The following is a 22,465-nucleotide window of genomic DNA, read 5'->3' as shown; positions in this document are numbered from 1 at the left end:
CGCAATAGCACCTGAGTCTGACTCACCTGTTGCTGTTTATGCTGCAGATCAGCTCTTTTGTGTTCCTGGGCCTCCATTCTAACTTGAAACTCTTGTTGTTTGTGTGCAAACTTACTGTCCAGCTTATCCAGTTCAACTTGTTTCTTTAATACAAGGGTTCGCTGCATGGTGTTTACTCCTGTCTCCAAAATCCTACTTTTGGACTACAAAGGAAATCCATCAGTGTAGAAGGGAAGGAACAGTACAGAAAATTAACAGAAATACTGTTGTATGGAAATCTTTGCATCAACACATTGACTTCTTACCTCTGTTATAACAGGGATCAAATTAGTATCACCATCCTTCTGCTCTCTGTGACAAACAAAGATTTTTTTTTTTAAGAATTTGACCTTTACCATAAAAAGTCTATGTTAAAGGAACACGCCACCATTTTATGAGGTTGGGTTATTCACTGTGAGGGTGGGTGTCTGCATGCTGCCCAGACCCTACCAGAGCTGTACAGGGCAGCCCTGGGGGGGTATTCCATCAACCTTGCTAAAGGCTAAACCTGGCTCATTTCGATAAGCCTCGCTAATTTTAGTGAGAGTTCCGTTCCATTGGTGTGGTTTACATGTTGATCAAATCAACTGTGGTTAAACAAACTAAAAATTGAAAGCCAATATTGCATTTCAGATAATTATATTTCACAAACACTTTAGTAGAACTATATGCTTATGAGAAACAATAGGCTATATTAAGCTACATTCATACTAATTTCTTTTATGACCACCGAAAAAATATTTTAGAGTGAACCATTTTAATCTAGTAGGTCTACAAAGGTAGGTTATTCTTAATGTTGAATAGCCTTTCCCAAAGTTGTTTTGAGTTTAAAGGAAAACTATGCAGGATTGGCAATTTCAACGCCGGTTTTGCTTTCACTTTTCGTTTTTGCTCGTTTTATGCTTGCATATTTCTCTGCAGAGCTTCCCCTACAGCTTTAGCGTGTATGTTCCACAAAACCCCTCAATTGGTCAGTCTGCCGTGCCTTTTCATGAGACTTTACATGACACTTCCTGGAGTAGAGCATGGGTGCGTACCCGAGGGCTCCTGAAGTTGCAAGCGTGGTTCTACCACTACAGACCACTAGAACGGGCAAAAAAACCATTGTTCGACCGGTAATGACTCATTTAATCATATATAACAGTATGGAACAAATTGATTAACTGAAAAACGTTGCATAGTTTACCTTTAAATAGCCAACTTATTCACTCGTTTTGTTCAGAGTGAAGACAATCAAAGTCCCAATTCAAACCATCTTAATCGCTGTTTAGCGATGTACAGTATAATTTTGTCTATTTTTTTCTTTCTGTGTTAAATTTGATGACTTCCGATGAAAATCCTGTAGATGGCGCTTCTAAATCGAACTGAAATCATCTAGTTTGCCTTAATTTTACGACATATATCCTTTTTTCGTCAATCTATTGTTTTGGTCTACTTTTCTACCTTGTGCACAAGCAGACATGAAGCTGATTTAAAACTCGTTTGAATAAATGAGGGCAAGACGCAGCCAAACTTTTCTCATCTGTCGTTCCTAAAGGTGTCACAATTTCGATTTTAAATCGAAACCGATCGAAATTACATCTCAATCTCGAACTCAAATGTAGAATCGACAATGCAGCCACACTCCCAAAGTCATGTCCAGCATGTATGCCCAAGACGCAAAACCACACACGTGTTAAACTGCAGCATCAACACTCCTCTAATTTTAGGCTGTAGACAGTTAAAAAATGTACATCAACTGACGAAATTAAATCGAGGCCCTCTTGTTACTCTGAAATCACGGGTGTGGAAGTATTTTTGTGTTCATTCATGTCAGTTAGCCTAACACCAATTCTCAGCAGCTCTACTCAGCAAGTAAAAAGATGATCTAGTTAGCCTACAGTCCAAAATGACTTTAAGGCTTAAACTGCACATTGATAAGTACTTATTCCACGAACACCAGTGTTTCCCACAGATTAGAAAGCAATGTGTGGTGGTCGCCCCATGTCTGACTGGGAAAAAGTCATATATATTTTTTTTTTTTGCTCTCTTTTCATATAATGTCAATGTTTCCTTCACAAGATGTAAAGCTTGTCTTTATTTGAAACACACACACATTATGTAATTATTTACATTCTATATAATGAATTTTCTGATATTCATAACAGCAAACTTTATGCAGATTATAGCCTACTATTCATATTACAACTCCACCTCTTAAATTCAGCTGTCTAGTTGAAGCCTCAAAATATTGTAAACGAAGTAGCAGGCTAAGCTTATACTCTTAAGCTTTAACTCTACTGGTTGGACTGTTCAGTTTCCCCACGTGTTTAAGTTTCAAGGTACCGTAATTTCCCGACTATTAGCCGCGGCTTATACATTGATTTTGCATAATTTCTTCAGCTATGAGGTTAATACAGGGGAGCAGTTACTATGGTGTTAATATGGTTTTGTTTCTTTTAACTTGCATAAAACACTGTCCTGCGGCTTATACACAATGCGGTTTATATGCGGGAAATTACTGTAAACTTTAACAGTATTTACAGTGCATGAAAATGCACTGTACTGTTCTTCCTAGTCTTCTACTTCAACAACTTCAACTTCTTATTAATACAGTGCATGAAAATGCACTGTACTGTTCTTCCTAGTCTTCTACTTCAACTTCAACTTTTTGTTATTACAGTGCATGAAAATGCACTGTACTGTTCTTCCTAGGTTTCAACTTTTTATTATTACAGTGCATGAAAATGCACTGTACTGTTCTTCCTAGGCTTCTACTTCTTATTATTACAGTGCATCCTAGGCTTCTTCTTATAGAACTTCTTCTAACACAGCTAATTCAGCTTCAACCGTTTAACATAGAAACTTCATTCAAACATTGTTGCGTATGTCTCATTTAGGACATGTGGGCTTTATATTTTTCAACTTTGTAACTTTTATACTTTTTAAACTATTAATTAAAAAATGATTCCCCCATAGACTTAACATTGAGCTATTCCCCCATAGACTTAAAGCTTGTAAGTTTGGCGGAAAATGAAAATAAAGCTATTTTCTGAATGAAAATACATCAACTAAGCCGTGGAGGAAGTAATTTTCGCTCATCACGCAGTACAGAGCTAGCATTGGCAGGACACAGCCCAAAATCGCAAACAGTGGGTTAGCATGGGGCTTTCAGCCATGCGCTTTCAAAATCACATTTTTAAACCACTAACATTGCTCAAAACATTGACATTGAGTTGATGTATTTTCATTCAGAAAATAGCTTTATTTTACTTTCATTTTCCGCCAAACTTACGCTTTAAAGGTGCGCTATGAGATCCTGGGGCCTATTGCACAAAACTAGGATAAGGGATTAACCCGGGATATCTTGGTTATCCTGGCTCAATTTAGCCGTGATCCAGTTGCACAAAAGCGGGATAGGGGGCAGCAGGATATGTTATGGTATAAATTACCATGGCGATTTATTCTGTGGAGCTAGCCTGCTCCTGACCAGGCTAACATCCAAGATAAGTTGATTCTAATGGTAATTACATTATCTGATTGGTTCAGCTAGCTGTCATTCAAGATAGATAGATAGATAGATAGATGCTTTATTGATCCCCAAGGGGAAATTCAAGGTCCCAGCAGCTTAAGACACCACACACAACATACAGTACAATGTAAACAATGTAAACAGGAAAATTAAAAAGCAAATCAACAATCAACATGACTAAAGGAGCAGTAGAATACTATAGGTAAGGTATGCATGAATGTACTGAGGATTGGTACTGTGATCCAGTCTGAGGTGTGTGTCAAGTTGGTAGTGCAAATAAGTCCAACAGTGCAACAGTGCAAGATTAAATTCTAGTGACCAGTAATAAATATGTACAGTACAAAATGTAAGCATAGTAATAATAACTAGAAATGCAATTCCAAGGAATTACCAGTGCATGAAAATGCAGAAAAAGATAGATAATGTAGATATGGTTACTAAGGTGTAGCTAGGGTAAACATGGTGGTTGCATAGTTTACAGAGAGTTGATAGTGTGAAGGTAGACTGTTTAAAGATGAAACATTCCAGTTCTAACTTAACTAATGATTTCTATTCATGTTAAAATGTTGATTAGCTAACTTAGCTAATGATTTCTAGCAGTTACGCTAAAAATGCTAATTATGCTAGCAATGCTAACTTTACTAACAATGCTAACCAGGTTGATTAGCTAACTTAACCAATGATTTCTAGCAGCAATGCTAAAAATGCTAACTATGCTAACAATGCTAACCAGGTTGATTAGCTAACTTAGTTGATGATTTTTTGCAGTTATGCTAAAAATGGTAACTATGCTAACAATGCTAACTATGCTAACCATGCTAACTAGCTAACTTGCTAGTGAGGACTTTTATTTTGAAACATTTGTTGCTAGGGTATCCATGGTGGCCACTATCAGGAAACAAGAAGTTACTGCAGTATAATCATGTTGGTTGCTATGGAAACGGTCATAAACGCTTAATTTTAATGGTTGCTATGTTGGTTGCTAGGTACATGGAGGTTTCATGTAGTTGACTGGAGGCATAGTGGATGATAACTGACAGTTGGAATGGTTGAACAGTTCAATAGTTGAGTAGTTTCAATGGTTAAATGATTTAATAGTGTATTATTGCAGTGAGGACTTTTATTTTGAAACAGTTGTGGACAGAGGAAACAGTTAACAGGATATGTAGTCTTCTGAGAGACTGTATGCTTAAAGCCAGAGAAACTGACAGTTGGTGCCCAGGTGGCCGGCCACCTGGCCTAAGATTCTAATTGCTGCCGTGATGTCATAATGAGCAATGTTAAGTCTATGGGGGGAATTGTAATAGTTTTTAACTAATAGTTTAAAAAGTATAAAAGTTACAAAGTTGAAAAATACAAAGCAGGCATGGCATAAGCAAGACCTACGCAACAACGTTTGAATGAAGTTTCTACGTTAAACGGTTGAAGCTGAATTGCGTGCGTTAGAAGAAGAATAATAATAACTAGAAATGCAATTCCAAGGAATTACCAGTGCATGAAAATGCAAAAATAGGTAGATAATGTAGATATGGTTACTAAGGTGTAGCTAGGGTAAACATGGTGGTTGCATAGTTTACAGAGAGTTGATAGTGTGAAGGTAGACGTTTTAAAGATGAAACGTTCCAGTTCTAACTTAACTAATGATTTCTATTCATGTTAAAATGTTGATTAGCTAACTTAGCTAATGATTTCTAGCAGTTACGCTAAAAATGCTTATTATGCTAGCAATGCTAACTTTACTAACAATGCTAACCAGGTTGATTAGCTAACTTAACCGATGATATCTAGCAGTAATGCTAAAAATGCTAACTATGCTAACAATGCTAAATTTGCTAACAATGCTAACCAGGTTGATTAGCTAACTTAGTTGATGATTTTTTGCAGTTATACTAAAAATGCTAACTATGCTAACCATGCTAACTAGCTAACTTGCTAGTAAGGACTTTTATTTTGAAACATTTGTTGCTAGGGTATCCATGGTGGCCACTATCAGGAAACAAGAAGTTACTGCAGTATAATCATGTTGGTTGCTATGGAAACGGTCATAAACACTTAATTTTAATGGTTGCTATGTTGGTTGCTAGGTACATGGAGGTTTCATGTAGTTGACTGGAGGCATAGTGGATGATAACTGACAGTTGGAATGGTTGAACAGTTCAATAGTTGAGTAGTTTCAATGGTTAAATGATTTAATAGTGTATTATTGCAGTGAGGACCTTTATTTTGAAACAGTTGTGGACAGAGGACGTAGTGAAACAGGATCTGTAGTCTTAATGAGATTGTATGCTTAAAGCCTGAGACAGAAGGTGCCTCTCATATAGCGTTTACGCGTCCTCTCTCGCTCCTCACTGATCTACATAAAGAATGATGGAGCGGCAACAATGGGATAGTCTAGCCCTTCTTCTATCTTTCTTTATGTAGATCATTGAGGATCGAGGAGCGAGGGAGGACATATAAACGTTGCTTGAGAGGGACCCACAGTAAATACTTTAAAAGTTGTATGTAGATAATCTAATTAATGTTGATAGACAGAATGTTTAATGGATGTTGATAGGCAGATTGTTTAATAGATATTGATTGACAGTTTAATGGGTGGATGAGTGAATGGTCTGAAGAAGATGAATGGATAGAAGGTTGGATGGAATGTGCCTTATATTCTTGTTAAGAGAGACACTGATACAGCTCTCTGAGAGTAGTTGACACAGGTGTAATCAATTTAACTGGCTAGTCTTAAGAGAGCCAGAGTACTCTTAAAGCCTGAGACAGAGTAAATAATTTAAAAGTTGAATGTAGATAGTCTAATTAATGTTGATAGACAGAGAGTTTAATGGATGTTGATAGACAGATTGTTTAATAGATGTTGATAGACAGTTTAATGGGTGGATGAGTGAATGGTCTGAAGAAGATGAATGGATAGAATGTTGGATGGAATGTGCCTTATATTCTTGTAGAATGGAGAGACACAGCTCTCTACTGAGAGTAGCCTAGTGGATACAGATACAGGTGTAATCAATTTAACTGGCTAGTCTTAAGAGAGCCAGCCTGAGACAGAGTAGATTGTTTAAAAGTTGAATGTAGAGCGTCTAATTGATGTTGATAGGCAGACTGTTTAGAATGGTTGGATGAGTGAATGGTTTGAAGAAGATGAATGGATATAAAGTTGAATGGAATTAGGAGGACTTATTTTGATACTGTTGTGCGCAGAGGATACAGGGGAACAGAATATGTAGTCTTCAGAGAGATTGTAAAGCCTGAGAGAAACTGACAGTTGGTGCCCAGGTGGCTGACCAGCTGGGGTAACATTCTAATTGCTGCTGTGATGTCATAATGAGCCATGTTAAGTCTATGGGGGAAATTGTAATAGTTTTTAACTAATAGTTTAAAAAGTATAAAAGTTACAAAGTTGAAAAATATAAAGCAGGCATGGCATAAGCAAGACCTACGCAACAACGTTTGAATGAAGTTTCTATGTTAAACGGTTGAAGCTGAATTGGCTGCGTTAGAAGAAGAAGTTTAATAATAATAATAACTAGAAATGCAATTCCAAGGAATTACCAGTGCATGAAAATGCAAAAATAGATAGATAATGTAGATATGGTTACTAAGGTGTAGCTAGGGTAGACATGGTGGTTGCATAGTTTACAGAGAGTTGATAGTGTGAAGGTAGACAGTTTAAAGATGAAACGTTCCAGTTCTAACTTAACTAATGATTTCTATTCATGTTAAAATGTTGATTAGCTAACTTAGCTAATGATTTCTAGCAGTTACGCTAAAAATGCTTATTATGCTAGCAATGCTAACTTTACTAAAAATGCTAACCAGGTTGATTAGCTAACTTAACCGATGATTCCTAGCAGTAATGCTAAAAATGCTAACTATGCTAACAATGCTAAATTTGCTAACAATGCTAACCAGGTTGATTAGCTTACTTAGTTTATGATTTTTTGCAGTTATGCTAAAAATGCTAACAATGCTAACTATGCTAACCATGCTAACTAGCTAACTTGCTAGTGAGGACTTTTATTTTGAAACATTTGTTGCTAGGGTATCCATGGTGGCCACTATCAGGAAACAAGAAGTTACTGCAGTATAATCATGTTGGTTGCTATGGAAACGGTCATAAACACTTAATTTTAATGGTTGCTATGTTGGTTGCTAGGTACATGGAGGTTTCATGTAGTTGACTGGAGGCATAGTGGATGATAACTGACAGTTGGAATGGTTGAACAGTTCAATAGTTGAGTAGTTTCAGTGGTTAAATGATTTAATAGTGTATTATTGCAGTGAGGACCTTTATTTTGAAACAGTTGTGGACAGAGGAAGTAGTGAAACAGGATCTGTAGTCTTAATGAGATTGTATGCTTAAAGCCTGAGACAGAAGGTGCCTCTCATATATAGCGTTTACGCGTCCTCTCTCGCTCCTCACTGATCTACATAAAGAATGATGGAGCGGCAACAATGGGATAGTCTAGCCCTTCTTCTATCTTTCTTTATGTAGATCATTGAGGATCGAGGAGCGAGGGAGGACATATAAACACTGCTTGAGAGGGACCCACAGTAAATACTTTAAAAGTTGTATATAGTCTAATTAATGTTGATAGACAGAATGTTTAATGGATGTTGATAGGCAGATTGTTTAATAGATATTGATTGACAGTTTAATGGGTGGATGAGTGAATGGTCTGAAGAAGATGAATGGATAGAAGGTTGGATGGAATGTGCCTTATATTCTTGTTAAGAGAGACACTGATACAGCTCTCTGAGAGTAGTTGACACAGGTGTAATCAATTTAACTGGCTAGTCTTAAGAGAGCCAGCGTGTACTCTTAAAGCCTGAGACAGTAAATAATTTAAAAGTTGAATGTAGATAGTCTAATAAATGTTGATAGACAGAGAGTTTAATGGATGTTGATAGACAGATTGTTTAATAGATGTTGATAGACAGTTTAATGGGTGGATGAGTGAATGGTCTGAAGAAGATGAATGGATAGAATGTTGGATGGAATGTGCCTTATATTCTTGTAGAATGGAGAGACACAGCTCTCTACTGAGAGTAGTGGATACAGATACAGGTGTAATCAATTTAACTGGCTAGTCTTAAGAGAGCCAGCCTGAGACAGAGTAGATTGTTTAAAAGTTCAATGTAGAGCGTCTAATTGATGTTGTTGATAGGCAGACTGTTTAGAATGGGTGGATGAGTGAATGGTTTGAAGAAGATGAATGGATATAAAGTTGGATGGAATTAGGAGGACTTATTTTGATACTGTTGTGCGCAGAGGATACAGGGGAACAGAATATGTAGTCTTCAGAGAGGAGCCTGAGAGAAACTGACAGTTGGTGCCCAGGTGGCTGACCAGCTGGGGTAACATTCTAATTGCTGCCGTGATGTCATAATGAGCAATGTTAAGTCTATGGGGGAAATGGTGATAGTTTTTAACTAATAGTTTAAAAAGTATAAAAGTTACAAAGTTGAAAAATACAAAGCACATATGGCATAAGCAAGACCTACGCAACAAAGTTTGAATGAAGTTTCTACGTTAAACGGTTGAAGCTGAATTGCGAGCGTTAGAAGAAGAAGTTTAACTAGAAATGCAATTCCAAGGAATTACCAGTGCATGAAAATGCAGAAATAGATAGATGATGTAGATATGGTTACTAAGGTGTAGCTAGGGTAAACATGGTGGTTGCATAGTTTACAGAGAGTTGATAGTGTGAAGGTAGACTGTTTAAAGATGAAACATTCCAGTTCTAACTTAACTAATGATTTCTATTCATGTTAAAATGTTGATTAGCTAACTTAGCTAATGATTTCTAGCAGTTACGCTAAAAATGTTAATTATGCTAGCAATGCTAACTTCACTAACAATGCTAACCAGGTTGATTAACTAACTTAACCAATGATTTCTAGCAGCAATGCTAAAAATGCTAACAATGCTAACAATGCTAAATTTGCTAACAATGCTAACCAGGTTGATTAGCTAACTTATTTGATGATTTTTTGCAGTTATGCTAAAAATGCTAACAATGCTAACTATGCTAACCATGCTAACTAGCTAACTTGCTAGTGAGGACTTTTATTTTGAAACATTTGTTGCTAGGGTATCCATGGTGGCCACTATCAGGAAACAAGAAGTTACTGCAGTAAAATTATGTGGGTTGCTATGGAAACAGTCATAAACACTTCATTTTAATGGTTGCTATGTTGGTTGCTAGGTACATGGAGGTTTCATGTAGTTGACTGGAGGCATAGTGGATGATAACTGACAGTTGGAATGGTTGAACAGTTAAATAGTTGAGTAGTTTCAATGGTTAAATGATTTAATAGTGTATTATTGCAGTGAGGACCTTTATTTTGAAACAGTTGTGGACAGAGGAAGTAGTGAAACAGGATCTGTAGTCTTAATGAGATTGTATGCTTAAAGCCTGAGACAGAAGGTGCCTCTCATAGCGTTTACGCGTCCTCTCTCGCTCCTCACTGATCTACATAAAGAATGATGGAGCGGCAACAATGGGATAGTCTAGCCCTTCTTCTATCTTTCTTTATGTAGATCATTGAGGATCGAGGAGCGAGGGAGGACATATAAACGCTGCTTGAGAGGGACCCACAGTAAATACTTGTTGTATGTAGATAGTATGTAGATAGTCTAATTAATGTTGATAGACAGAATGTTTAATGGATGTTGATAGGCAGATTGTTTAATAGATATTGATTGACAGTTTAATGGGTGGATGAGTGAATGGTCTGAAGAAGATGAATGGATAGAAGGTTGGATGGAATGTGCCTTATATTCTTGTTAAGAGAGACACTGATACAGCTCTCTGAGAGTAGTTGACACAGGTGTAATCAATTTAACTGGCTAGTCTTAAGAGAGCCAGAGTAGGCTACTCTTAAAGCCTGAGACAGAGTAAATAATTTAAAAGTTGAATGTAGATAGTCTAATTAATGTTGATAGACAGAGAGTTTAATGGATGTTGATAGACAGATTGTTTAATAGATGTTGATAGACAGTTTAATGGGTGGATGAGTGAATGGTCTGAAGAAGATGAATGGATAGAATGTTGGATGGAATGTGCCTTATATTCTTGTAGAATGGAGAGACACAGCTCTCTACTGAGAGTAGTGGATACAGATACAGGTGTAATCAATTTAACTGGCTAGTCTTAAGAGAGCCAGCCTGAGACAGAGTAGATTGTTTAAAAGTTCAATGTAGAGCGTCTAATTGATGTTGTTGATAGGCAGACTGTTTAGAATGGGTGGATGAGTGAATGGTTTGAAGAAGATGAATGGATATAAAGTTGGATGGAATTAGGAGGACTTATTTTGATACTGTTGTGCACAGAGGATACAGGGGAACAGAATATGTAGTCTTCAGAGAGGAGCCTGAAAGAAACTGACAGTTGGTGCCCAGGTGGCTGACCAGCTGGGGTAACATTCTAATTGCTGCCGTGATGTCATAATGAGCAATGTTAAGTCTATGGGGGAAATGGTGATAGTTTTTAACTAATAGTTTAAAAAGTATAAAAGTTACAAAGTTGAAAAATACAAAGCACATATGGCATAAGCAAGACCTACGCAACAAAGTTTGAATGAAGTTTCTACGTTAAACGGTTGAAGCTGAATTGCGAGCGTTAGAAGAAGAAGTTTAACTAGAAATGCAATTCCAAGGAATTACCAGTGCACGAAAATGCAAAAATAGATAGATAATGTAGATATGGTTACTAAGGTGTAGCTAGGGTAAACATGGTGGTTGCATAGTTTACAGAGAGTTGATAGTGTGAAGGTAGACAGTTTAAAGATGAAACGTTCCAGTTCTAACTTAACTAATGATTTCTATTCATGTTAAAATGTTGATTAGCTAACTTAGCTAATGATTTCTAGCAGTTACGCTAAAAATGCTTATTATGCTAGCAATGCTAACTTTACTAACAATGCTAACCAGGTTGATTAGCTAACTTAACCGATGATTTCTAGCAGTAATGCTAAAAATGCTAACTATGCTAACAATGCTAAATTTGCTAACAATGCTAACCAGGTTGATTAGCTAACTTAGTTGATGATTTTTTGCAGTTATGCTAAAAATGCTAACTATGCTAACAATGCTAACTATGCTAACTTGCTAGTGAGGACTTTTATTTTGAAACATTTGTTGCTAGGGTATCCATGGTGGCCACTATCAGGAAACAAGAAGTTACTGCAGTATAATCATGTTGGTTGCTATGGAAACGGTCATAAACACTTAATTTTAATGGTTGCTATGTTGGTTGCTAGGTACATGGAGGTTTCATGTAGTTGACTGGAGGCATAGTGGATGATAACTGACAGTTGGAATGGTTGAACAGTTCAATAGTTGAGTAGTTTCAGTGGTTAAATGATTTAATAGTGTATTATTGCAGTGAGGACCTTTATTTTGAAACAGTTGTGGACAGAGGAAACAGTTAACAGGATATGTAGTCTTCTGAGAGACTGCATGCTTAAAGCCAGAGAAACTGACAGTTGGTGCCCAGGTGGCCGGCCACCTGGCATAAGATTCTAATTGCTGCCGTGATGTCATAATGAGCAATGTTAAGTCTATGGGGGAAATTGTAATAGTTTTTAACTAATAGTTTAAAAAGTATAAAAGTTACAAAGTTGAAAAATACAAAGCCCACATCGCGTAAGTAAGACCTACGCGACATAGTTTGAATGGAGTTTCTACGTTAAGCGGTTGAAGCTGAATTGCGTGCGTTAGAAGAAGAATAATAAGAAGTTGAAGAAGACTAGGAAGAACAGTACAGTGCATTTTCATGCACTGTAATAATAAGAAGCCTAGGAAGAACAGTACAGTGCATTTTCATGCACTGTAATAATAATAATAAGAAGACTTGGAATAACAGTACAGTGCATTTTCATGCACTGTAATAAGAAGACTTGGAATAACAGTACAGTGCATTTTCATGCACTGTAATAAGAAGAAGAAGAAGACCGAGGAAGAACAGTACAGTGCATTTTCATGCACTGTAATAACAGTACTAATATAAATATATGGACAATTAAAATAAACTTAACATAGTAATAATATAAGAGTTAGACATGAGGGTAGACATGTAAGCCATGCCATGTAAGTGTATAAGAGGGTGGAGGTGCAGATATACTATGCATAGAAGTCCAACTCTCCTTTTCCCTTCAGTGAAGCATTGTACAGTTGTATGGCCCTGGGTACAAATGACTTTCTCAGTCTGTCTGTTGTGCATGTCATGGAGCGTAGTCTCCAGCTGATCAAGCTCTTCTGCTGTATGATAGTGCTGTAGAGTGGATGACAGTCATTGTCCAGGATGCTGTGTAGCTTGTTCAGGGTCCTTTTGTCTGATACTGAAGTGATGCACTCCAGATCAGCTCCCACAACAGAGCCAGCCTTCCTTACCAGCCTGTCTAGTCGCCCAGCATCCCTCTTCCTAGTGCTTCCTCCCCAGCATGCCACAGCATAGAAGAGGACGCTGGCAACAACAGACTGGTAAAACATCCAGAGGAGCTTGCTGCAGACATTGAAGGAGCGCAGCCTCCTCAGGAAGTACAGCCTGCTCTGCCCTTTCTTGTATATTGCTTCAGTGTTGACTGACCAGTCCAGTTTATCGTCCAGATGTACGCCCAGGTACTTGTATGTGTTCACCACCTCCACATTGACCTCCTCAATGGTGACTGGCAGCAGAGCAGGCTTAGACCTCCTGAAATCTACCACCATCTCCTTGGTCTTGGTCGTGTTGAGTTGTAGGTGGTTGAGTCTGCACCATTGCACAAAGTCCTCCACCAGGCTCCTGTATTCCTCCTCCTGCCCATCCCTGATACATCCCACAATTGCAGTATCGTCTGAAAACTTCTGCATGTGACATGACTCCGTGTTGTAGCAGAAGTCAGACGTGTAAAGGGTGAACAGGACTGGAGAGAGCACCGTTCCCTGTGGAGCAACTGTGCTGCTGATTACAGTGTTGGAGAGGCAGTCCTTCAGTCTGACAAACTGTGGCCGCTCTGTCAGGTAGTCTGCAATCCAGGATACTAGATGAGCATCCACATCCATCTGCAGGAGCTTGTCACTCAATCTGGGGGGTTGGATGGTGTTAAAAGCACTAGAGAAGTCAAAGAACATGATTCTCACAGCACTTTTCCCCTTGTCCAGATGAGAGTGTGTCCTGTGTAGGAGGTAGGAGATTGCATCGTCGACGCCCACTTTCTCCTGGTATGCAAACTGTAACGGATCTAGTGCATGGCGCACCTGTGGCCTAAGTATCTCCAGAACCAATCTCTCCAGGGTCTTCATCAGGTGTGATGTGAGAGCAACTGGCCTGAAGTCATTCAGCTCACGTGGATGTGGTTTCTTGGGGACGGGGATAAGACATGATGTCTTCCACAGTGTTGGGACTTTCCCGAGACGTAGACTTTGGTTGAAGATATGCTCCAGTGGCTCTCCCAGTTCAGCAGCACAGGCCTTGAGCAGTCTTGGACACAGTCCGTCAGGTCCGGCTGCTTTCCTGGGATGGAGTTTCTTCAGCTGTCCTCTAACTTGATCTGCCGTTATGATGAGGGGGGAGGGGAGGGGAGGGGGTGAGGAGTTACCAAGGTCTTGGTCACTCCGGGGGGTAGGGGAGGAGGGGACGTGCTGCACTGGGGGTGAGGGGGGAGGTGTGAGTTGGGCAGTTAAGCCAGCAAGAGCAGTGTCCGTAGTTGATGGTGCTAGTGACGTTGATGGTGATGGTGATGGTGGACGACCATTGTCCACTGAAGCAGTTGATGGTGCTGGTGATGGTGATGATGGACGACCATTGTCCACTGAAGCAGGGCAATCAAACCTGTTGTAGAACTGGTTTAGTTGGTTCGCCCTGTCCAGATCGCCCTCCACAGAGCTGCTGCTTTTCCTAAGTCCAGTGATGGTCTTCATTCCATCCCAGACCTCCTTCATGTTGTTCTCCTGCAGCTTCTGTTCTACCTTCTTCCTGTAATCCTCCTTGGCCTCTTTCAGCCTGACTTTGAGCTCCCCCTGCACTTGCCTCAGCTCTGCCTGGTTCCCCTCTTTGAACGCCATCTTTTTCCTATTTAGAAGGGCCTTGACATTGCTGGTTATCCAAGGCTTGTTGTTTGGAAAGCAGCGCACAGTTCTTGTGGGAACAACAACATCCATACAGAAGTTCAGGTAGTCAGTCATGCAATGTGTGGCCTCCTCCAAATCACCATTCTGTAGTACATTCCAGTCAGTGGACTCAAAACAGTCTCTCAAAGCCTCATCTGCTCCTGGGGTCCACTTCCTGAAAGTGCGTGTGTCACATGGTAGCCTCTGCACTTTAGGTATGTACATTGGTTGCAGGTGAACAAGGTTGTGATCTGATTTTCCGAGGGGGGGAAGGGGGGTGGGGCTGTATGCATCCCTCACGTTTGCATACATGAGGTCTATTGTCCTGTTTTTCCAAGTCGGGCAATCCACAAACTGGTAGAAATTTGTGAGGGTAGAATCCAGTGTTATGTGGTTAAAGTCTCCAGAGATCGCAAAGAAAGCATCTGAGTGCTGAGTTTGGAGTCTTGCAATTGTAGAGTGAATGATGTCACACGCTACGTCCGGTAGGGCTCGTGGTGGGACGTAAACACAGACAACAATGGCATGCGTGAATTCCCTCGGCAAGTAATACGGTAAGTGAGACCTCCACGTGATTTTTTTTAAAGATTTGTAGATTCCATTTATATATTATTTGCTACATGCATTTACTCGCAAAACACAGCAGAATGTCTGCCTAATACCATATGGATGTCATTTAAATTATGGTGGCCTTATAATTAATAACATAGCCTACTCGTTGTTTGCTTCATTTTTGACAGATGTTTGATGAATAGGCTGCTGTAGGCTAGTAGTTAATTGGAAGTGGAGGGGACATTTTTCGAAGGTGTTTTCAACTATTTCGGCTTTTAAGACAAATTAAGATACTTTGTGCATCTTTGCAGTGGCAAAGCGCTTCCTTAATGACATTGCGTGCCGAGACAAGGAAGCTCTCGCACGTGGGTGCATACGTAAATTTGCATTCAGTTGATCTGCCACACCTACACCCGCTATGTAACAGAAATAATCATGATCCCCCATCCAAAAAAGTAAAACTTTATCTCGTTGTTAGTCTATATCAAAAGCGGTTGTTCACTTGTGTGTAAGACGCTATTTTTCGCGTCTTTTTTTATTCCAACCGCGAGTTATTTGGGGGAGAAACGAGAACGCGCACACATACCGAATAACTTACACCTGGCTTGATGAATCCGTGTCTGCTCATCCTGGATTGGTCTTTGTGCAACCAATTCAGCCGGTATGCTCTTGTTTAGGATTCAGTGATCGCAGCTCAGTAACTTATCCCGGATGTCTTAATTCTTCGTTTGTGCAACGGGCCCCTGTATGACGTCACTTCTGTTGACGTTCCATAAACACCAAAACAAAACAAACGCAAAGCGCGCAGTCATAGACATAGAACGTTCCTTGTGGAGTCGGAATAAATTGTTGCAAATCCGACATCGGCGTTCTATGCTTCCCCCTTCTGTCGGACTGACTGTCAGCTGAGCTATAGTCAGCATCTGTAACTTGCTAACTTTAAGACCGTTCATTTGGATAACAACGAGATACACTTACTCACGTAACCTTAGGCTGTAGGATACGCACCCCCGCCTACATTCTGACTTGACTCGCGCACCCCCACCATCCGACACATAAACCGATACAAACGTAACGCATTGTATTGCCACCACCACCCGCAATGAAACGTTCAAAGCGTTGACAATTTGTCCGGTCCCAGTTAGGTTTTTGCATTGGTTAGCTAAAAAGTAGCCTGCCTAGTAGGCTAACAACATCCACATACAATATCTTATAATAGGCCTACAACAACGCCTGTCAAGAATGTATTTGTTTGGACAACTTTATAGCCCTATAAAGGCTAAAATTACCTTTGAGTTTTTCACATTGCCTTGTTCTTACCCATCTTAAATAACTCCTAGCTGTGCTGCCTCCCTCCTTTCTGTTTTTGTTGTTTTAAAAAAAAAAAAAGTTAGGCTATATCCACGATGAGTCTTGAGTTAGTGCAGCGGTTCCAAAACGTTTTCCCCACGGACAACCCACCATTCGACACATTCAAAATTAACGCATTCTATTCCAGGCGTAATGCTTAATAAGCCGCCCTTTTTGATGAACACCTACAGACTATATCGTAAGTCTACTAATTGTCGGCCCTTTCGTTCGAAAATTCTAAAACAACGATGTTTTTTAATACCTTAAAATAACATTTACTAAATGAACCTCACATTTTTCAGTAGCCATAGGTGTGTAGATTTGAACAATATCTGGCTTGGTTCTTACCGGAGCTTTTATCGCCTGAAATATCCAATTTAGTTTACCACGCTCGGAGTGTAGCGTTGGCCTGGTGTCGTCCTATTGTCGGCCTTTTCAAATTGTACATCAAAGATTCTACAACAGAGCAAGATAGATCCCTGGCTGGATAATACGATACGTTGAAGTGTGTTCTATGACTCCATAGGCGCCATTTTGGTAAGCTGGTTACCATGGGAATCCTAAACATGAACTGATCCATCTTGCTCCGCTCTAGAATCTTTGCTGTAAATCAACGGTTAGCTCGTCGCTAATCAAAATTCCACTGGAGCTCCAAGCGGTTTTGTAAATGCAACCTTACAACAGTGTTTTACAGCTCTTCAAGTCACGGTAAAATGTAATTTTTGGTACATAGGTCATTAAGAGACACTTATGGTGTGGGTGCTTGCGTTTCTTTACGAATCCTCCGTCTTAGTTTGTATAGAAATTAATATTAAGTTGCACATACACGGAAGTGTCCGACAATACGCAGCGTCCGACAATACGTAGAGTTCCGATAGAGTTTATAAATTATATCTAATTTCACGTTTCCATATCATTATGACCTGATTCGAAATTATATATTTATTCACAAATCAAAAGTTGATTTTTTTTAACACCTGTCCGCCATTGCCCTTTTCATCTCACGCACCCCCTAGAAGCAGCTCACGCACCCCCGGGGGTGCGCGCACCACAGTTTGGGAATCCCTGGCCTAGTGAAAGGGAGTGATGAGCGACATCTTTAGCCTACTACCAGAGCCCGTCTACGGAGAGCCTTGTCACTCGCTATTAAGTCCCATTGTAACGACTTTTTGTTGCAGTTCCACCAAAATTCCACTGGGGGCGGTCGCCTGAGTGCAGAATGAATCTAATTTTGGCTCTTTCACCCAATTGTCGTTGAGAGATCTCAGATTTGATTGTAGTTTTTGCAAGTTCAACATAGGTTATAGGTCAAAAGTTGAATGAACGAGTACTTATGTCCTTCCGATTTCTTACAGGTTGAGTTGTTGTTGCCCATACCACGCTAGCATTCTGCTAATGAAGCTTGAGTGTATGACGTCATTTACATTTTAAAAGACGTTTTAAAGCAAACAAGTGACTAAAAAATCACGAAAAAAACACCACGCAATACGTAATTTCTTTGCATCCCCTTTCGAAAACAACATTCAAATTAATTGACAAAAATTTATATTTCGAGAAGAGTGGATTTTGAGGGGTATTGCTCCATAAACCTCCATGCATTCTGCACTCCAAATGTGAGCGCCTCTAATGGAACCAGCGTGGAACTGCAACCATTTCAAAACCGGAAGTATAACGACAGTGGCAGTTCTCCCCTTATTAGACATTCTCTGCTACTACTATGAACGACACAGCACAGCAGCCAATTATGAAAAAGACGGATACCGTAAGACTAAGTTAACTATAAGGATACGCTAGGCTGTCGTGGCTAGTAGGCTATCGTCTGTCAATGTTGCAGTTGAGAGAAATAAGAGAATATGGGCTACAATGAACCTATTCTCTCAATTTGACCTTTACCATAAAAAGTCTATGTTAAAGGAACACGCCACCATTTCATGAGGTTGGGATCTGTTTCGACCTCACTCTAACCGTCACTACGGTCTAAAAAGGAATGATCACCTTCGTTCTGCCTATCACCGAGACCATATGTCAAAATAGTCATGTCCATGACCTCCGGAAGCAGAACGACTTGCGTTAATAAATAGCAGAGAATGCTCCCGGGTCAGTCTCCTTTCCCTGAACACCTCAGAATGGTCCGAGCGACAAGGATAGTGACGGTCATCCCTCGGTCTCACAGATCCATAGTTACATTCGTAACCTACGTTATTCACTGTGAGAGTGGGTGTCTGCATGCTGCCCAGACCCTAGCAGAGCTGTACAGGGCAGCCCTGGGGGAGTATTCCATCAACCTTGTTATTTTTCTATGTATTTATCTCGCTGGAAAATACGATTTCAATGTGGGAATATTAGAAAGACGTGTGCCTTTTAGAATATGGGTTCGTTACTTGCATTGCTGGATGTAGGGCTAAGGGAATGGTCATAATCCGAGATAAGGTATATTTCTCCCGTTTGCTTCCTAAATGGGAGTGGCACTACGTCACAGGGAAACCGGAATTGACCCTCATATGAGTCGTCTGGCTTTATAAACCGTCTCTGCAAGAAAGCTAATGAAACTAATATGGCGTTTAGGCGCATAGCGCCATCTAGTGTAGCGGAGTAAAACATTCGTAGGCCTACTTTGGGTCTTCTGCTGTGAGATGTGTGAAACACATAGCTGACTGTCACTATTTTTGACTGAAATAGTAACCTATTCAAAAGTAATTTGTTATATAAAATGACTAAAATGTTTTGACTAAAACTTGACTAAGATACCTTGAGTTTTCTTTTGACTAAAATGAGACTAAAATTATGAGACTTTTAGTCGACTAAAACTAGACTGACAAAAATGATATTTAAATGACTAAATATGACTAAGACTAAAAAGAAGATTTCGTCACATGACTAAGACTACGACTAAATTAAAAATAGGTGACAAAATGAACACTACATTGAATGCTTTACATTAACGCTTAAATTAATGTGACGGTATCACAACCTTCCCACTTATAAAAAGCTTGACACAACTCTGGTCAGACTTCTCTCTATTTCTTTGCACCTCGAACAAAATGGCATACTTGACCCAGATTCCTGGCTGTTTGTGCCAAATAATTATTTGTGGTGGTAGTGACTGTGTAGTTGGGCCTCATAATGCCCTAAACAAGAAAGCTTGCATGTTGACTTGGCTTACCGTGTCCCTTGTAATTGTGTGACAAAAATGTTTTTCATTTTGTTCTCCACTTGAAGGGTCAACCGAGAATCGTCCTTTGGGCCTATTGATGGAAGAGTCGAGGTCTCCATGTTTCTCCCAAGGCCTGTGTACATGAGGAATTTAACACAATAGGTCAGTTAACACTTGGAGGTCCGGGGGCTTTTCAGGCTCTTTGAGGCAGTCAGCTATACCTTGAGATTTTTAAGTTTTTCATCTAACTAAAAACGTCTATGCAGAAATTACACATATGGTTATATTCTACAGGTCCTCCACAATAATTATATGTGAGTAAAGTGGATGTAATGAAATTACTTTTTATTATAATTCAGTGTAAACACAACTATTTGAAAACGATTTCCAAAGGTCAAAGTTCAAAGGTAAAAAACACACTATAAATATATCGAGCTAAGACTTTTGAAGTTTGAACCTTGAAAACAACGGTGTTGGCTCTGTATAAGTAAAAAGAACATTAAAAAATGTTATGTAGTTTTACTACAAATTGGAAAAAAGTCAGACTAAATGTGCCACTTAGTGAGTGTCTCTTTCAAATGCAAATTAAGTTGAATGGGCCTTTTGAATGGGCCTGCTACAGGTGAGAGGACTGAAATCCTAGGATTTTCTTTAATTGTTTTACAAAGTGCCATACATTCTCTTTTAAAACATATATATTTGGAAACTAGTTGATTAAAGGTTTCTAATGGTGTCACTTATATGTTTCTAGGACAAAAACTAGCAGAGATTGAGATGTGTGTTTGGAACAGTTTTTCAAATCCCCAGGGGGGGATTTTAGTGGAGCGGTTAAGCTCACATAATGAGAAGTATTGTGCATTTTATGACTAAAGCATGACAATTTCACCATATAATCTTCACCCCCTAAGGTTTAATTTCAGACGTGGAGGCACTTCAGATCTGACCTCTGGGGCTAGATATTTGCTGTACAATATAAACATATTTGAGGAGTAAAATATTTTTACAAATCATTCCAGAATTCTACTGTGAAGATCTACAACTTACATTGACTGCAAATGTGATTTCATTTTTCACCTTTAGGCCTAGACTACTGCTATTATGCCTATAGATAGATAGATAGATAGATAGATAGAATAGATGGTAAATAATATGAGGGTCATTCCACCTCAATTCAACAAATGCCTTCTGCTTGACCATCTCAGATTTGCTTCAAACTTTTACCATCTAAAGAGTAACCATTTAAACTAACTTAGCCAAAATATTAGATTGGTATACCTAATACATCCAGAGAAAAACATTTTTGAACATGGTACCCCCCTTCTGATTTTTGGCACATTGGCGCCCTCATCTAAATCTGCAGCAAAGTTCAGATGTCATTATCTCAAAAAGTTTTCAAGCTAAAGACTTCAAATGTTCTGTGAATAATGATGTCTACGTATAGATTCCACATATTCATTGGTAAGCCGTATGTGTTGACACTGACTGTGTTTCAATCTTGTGAAATCAGAAGAAAAATTGCAGATTTTTTTCACATCCCCACATTGGGTGCCCCATTACACAATTTACAAACAAAATGTTTGGCAAATGGTTATGTCTCTCTACAGAAGTGTTTAAGCTGTCTTTGAAAAAGTAATTAAGAGGTGTCTATATTGCTTTTTTGTTGGAAGTATTGTAACACAAAACTGAAAAATAATCAATTTGGATGATATTGTATCTCCCCATTACAGAGGTATGACAAGCTATACCAATGAATTGAACACATCTCCAGAAAGAGTATGAAATGGGCTTTCAGACTGTGAAATTTCAAGATGGTATTATGGCTGCAGTTATTTAAATTTAATTTTTTAAAATGTTGGTCTATTACAACAATTAGTGTTGTTTTTGTACTATTATTTCATGATTTCATAATCCTTGTCTTATTCCTAAGTATCAGATGTTTATGTCTTATTCTGTTAAACATTTATTTTTTCATTTACTTGCTGGGTGATGAACTAATAAAATATTTCCTGTATTTCCTAAATAAATTGCTGCTGCCACTATTTAATGCCACTAGATGTCACTATTTAGTGATATCAGCAATGTGCTGTTATAGTAGACCAATATTTAAAAAAATAACATTTCAATAACCATAGCCATAATACCATCTTGAAATTTCGCAGTCTGAAAGCCCATTCCATACTCTTTCTGGAGATGTGCTCAATTCATTGGTATAGCTTGTCATACCTCTGTAATGGGGAGATACAATATCATCCAAATTGATTATTTTTCAGTTTTGTGTTACAATACTTCCAACAAAAAAAGCAATATAGACACCTCTTAATTACTTTTTCAAAAACAGCTTAAACATTTCTGTAGAGAGACATAACCATTTGCCAAACATTTTGTTTGTAAATTGTGTAATGGGGCACCCAATGTGGGGATGTGAAAAAAATCTGCAATTTTTCTTCTGATTTCACAAGATTGAAACACAGTCAGTGTCAACACATACGGCTTACCAATGAATATGTGGAATCTATACGTAGACATCATTATTCACAGAAAATTTGAAGTCTTTAGCTTGAAAACTTTTTGAGATAATGACATCTGAACTTTGCTGCAGATTTAGATGAGGGCGCCAATGTGCCAAAAATCTGAAGGGGGGTACCATGTTCAAAAATGTTTTTCTCTGGATGTATTAGGTATACCAATCTAATATTTTGGCTAAGTTAGTTTAAATGGTTACTCTTTAGATGGTAAAAGTTTGAAGCAAATCTGAGATGGT

The 22,465-nt window shown here is 38.9% G+C and overlaps 1 protein-coding gene across 1 annotated transcript in view; it reads right to left on the bottom strand.

Annotated features, from left to right (window-relative positions):
• si:ch1073-416d2.4 (coiled-coil domain-containing protein 42 homolog) overlaps positions 1-22,465 on the bottom strand; it is a 74,357-nt gene that overhangs the window by 40,468 nt on the left and 11,424 nt on the right. The window contains exons 2-4 of the mRNA XM_062537268.1: positions 19,714-19,837; positions 306-351; positions 27-203 (exon numbers count right to left, since the gene is read on the bottom strand). Coding sequence (XP_062393252.1) covers positions 27-203; positions 306-351; positions 19,714-19,823 — 333 coding nt within the window. The 5' untranslated portion in view covers positions 19,824-19,837. The remainder of the gene's footprint in view (positions 1-26; positions 204-305; positions 352-19,713; positions 19,838-22,465) is intronic.

The sequence above is a fragment of the Sardina pilchardus genome, chromosome 5 (genome assembly GCF_963854185.1).
Source record: "Sardina pilchardus chromosome 5, fSarPil1.1, whole genome shotgun sequence".
Classification (NCBI taxonomy): Eukaryota; Metazoa; Chordata; class Actinopteri; order Clupeiformes; family Clupeidae; genus Sardina; species Sardina pilchardus.
Note: the sequence above shows the minus strand (reverse complement) of the source record. Positions and strands in the feature narration are given on the sequence as shown.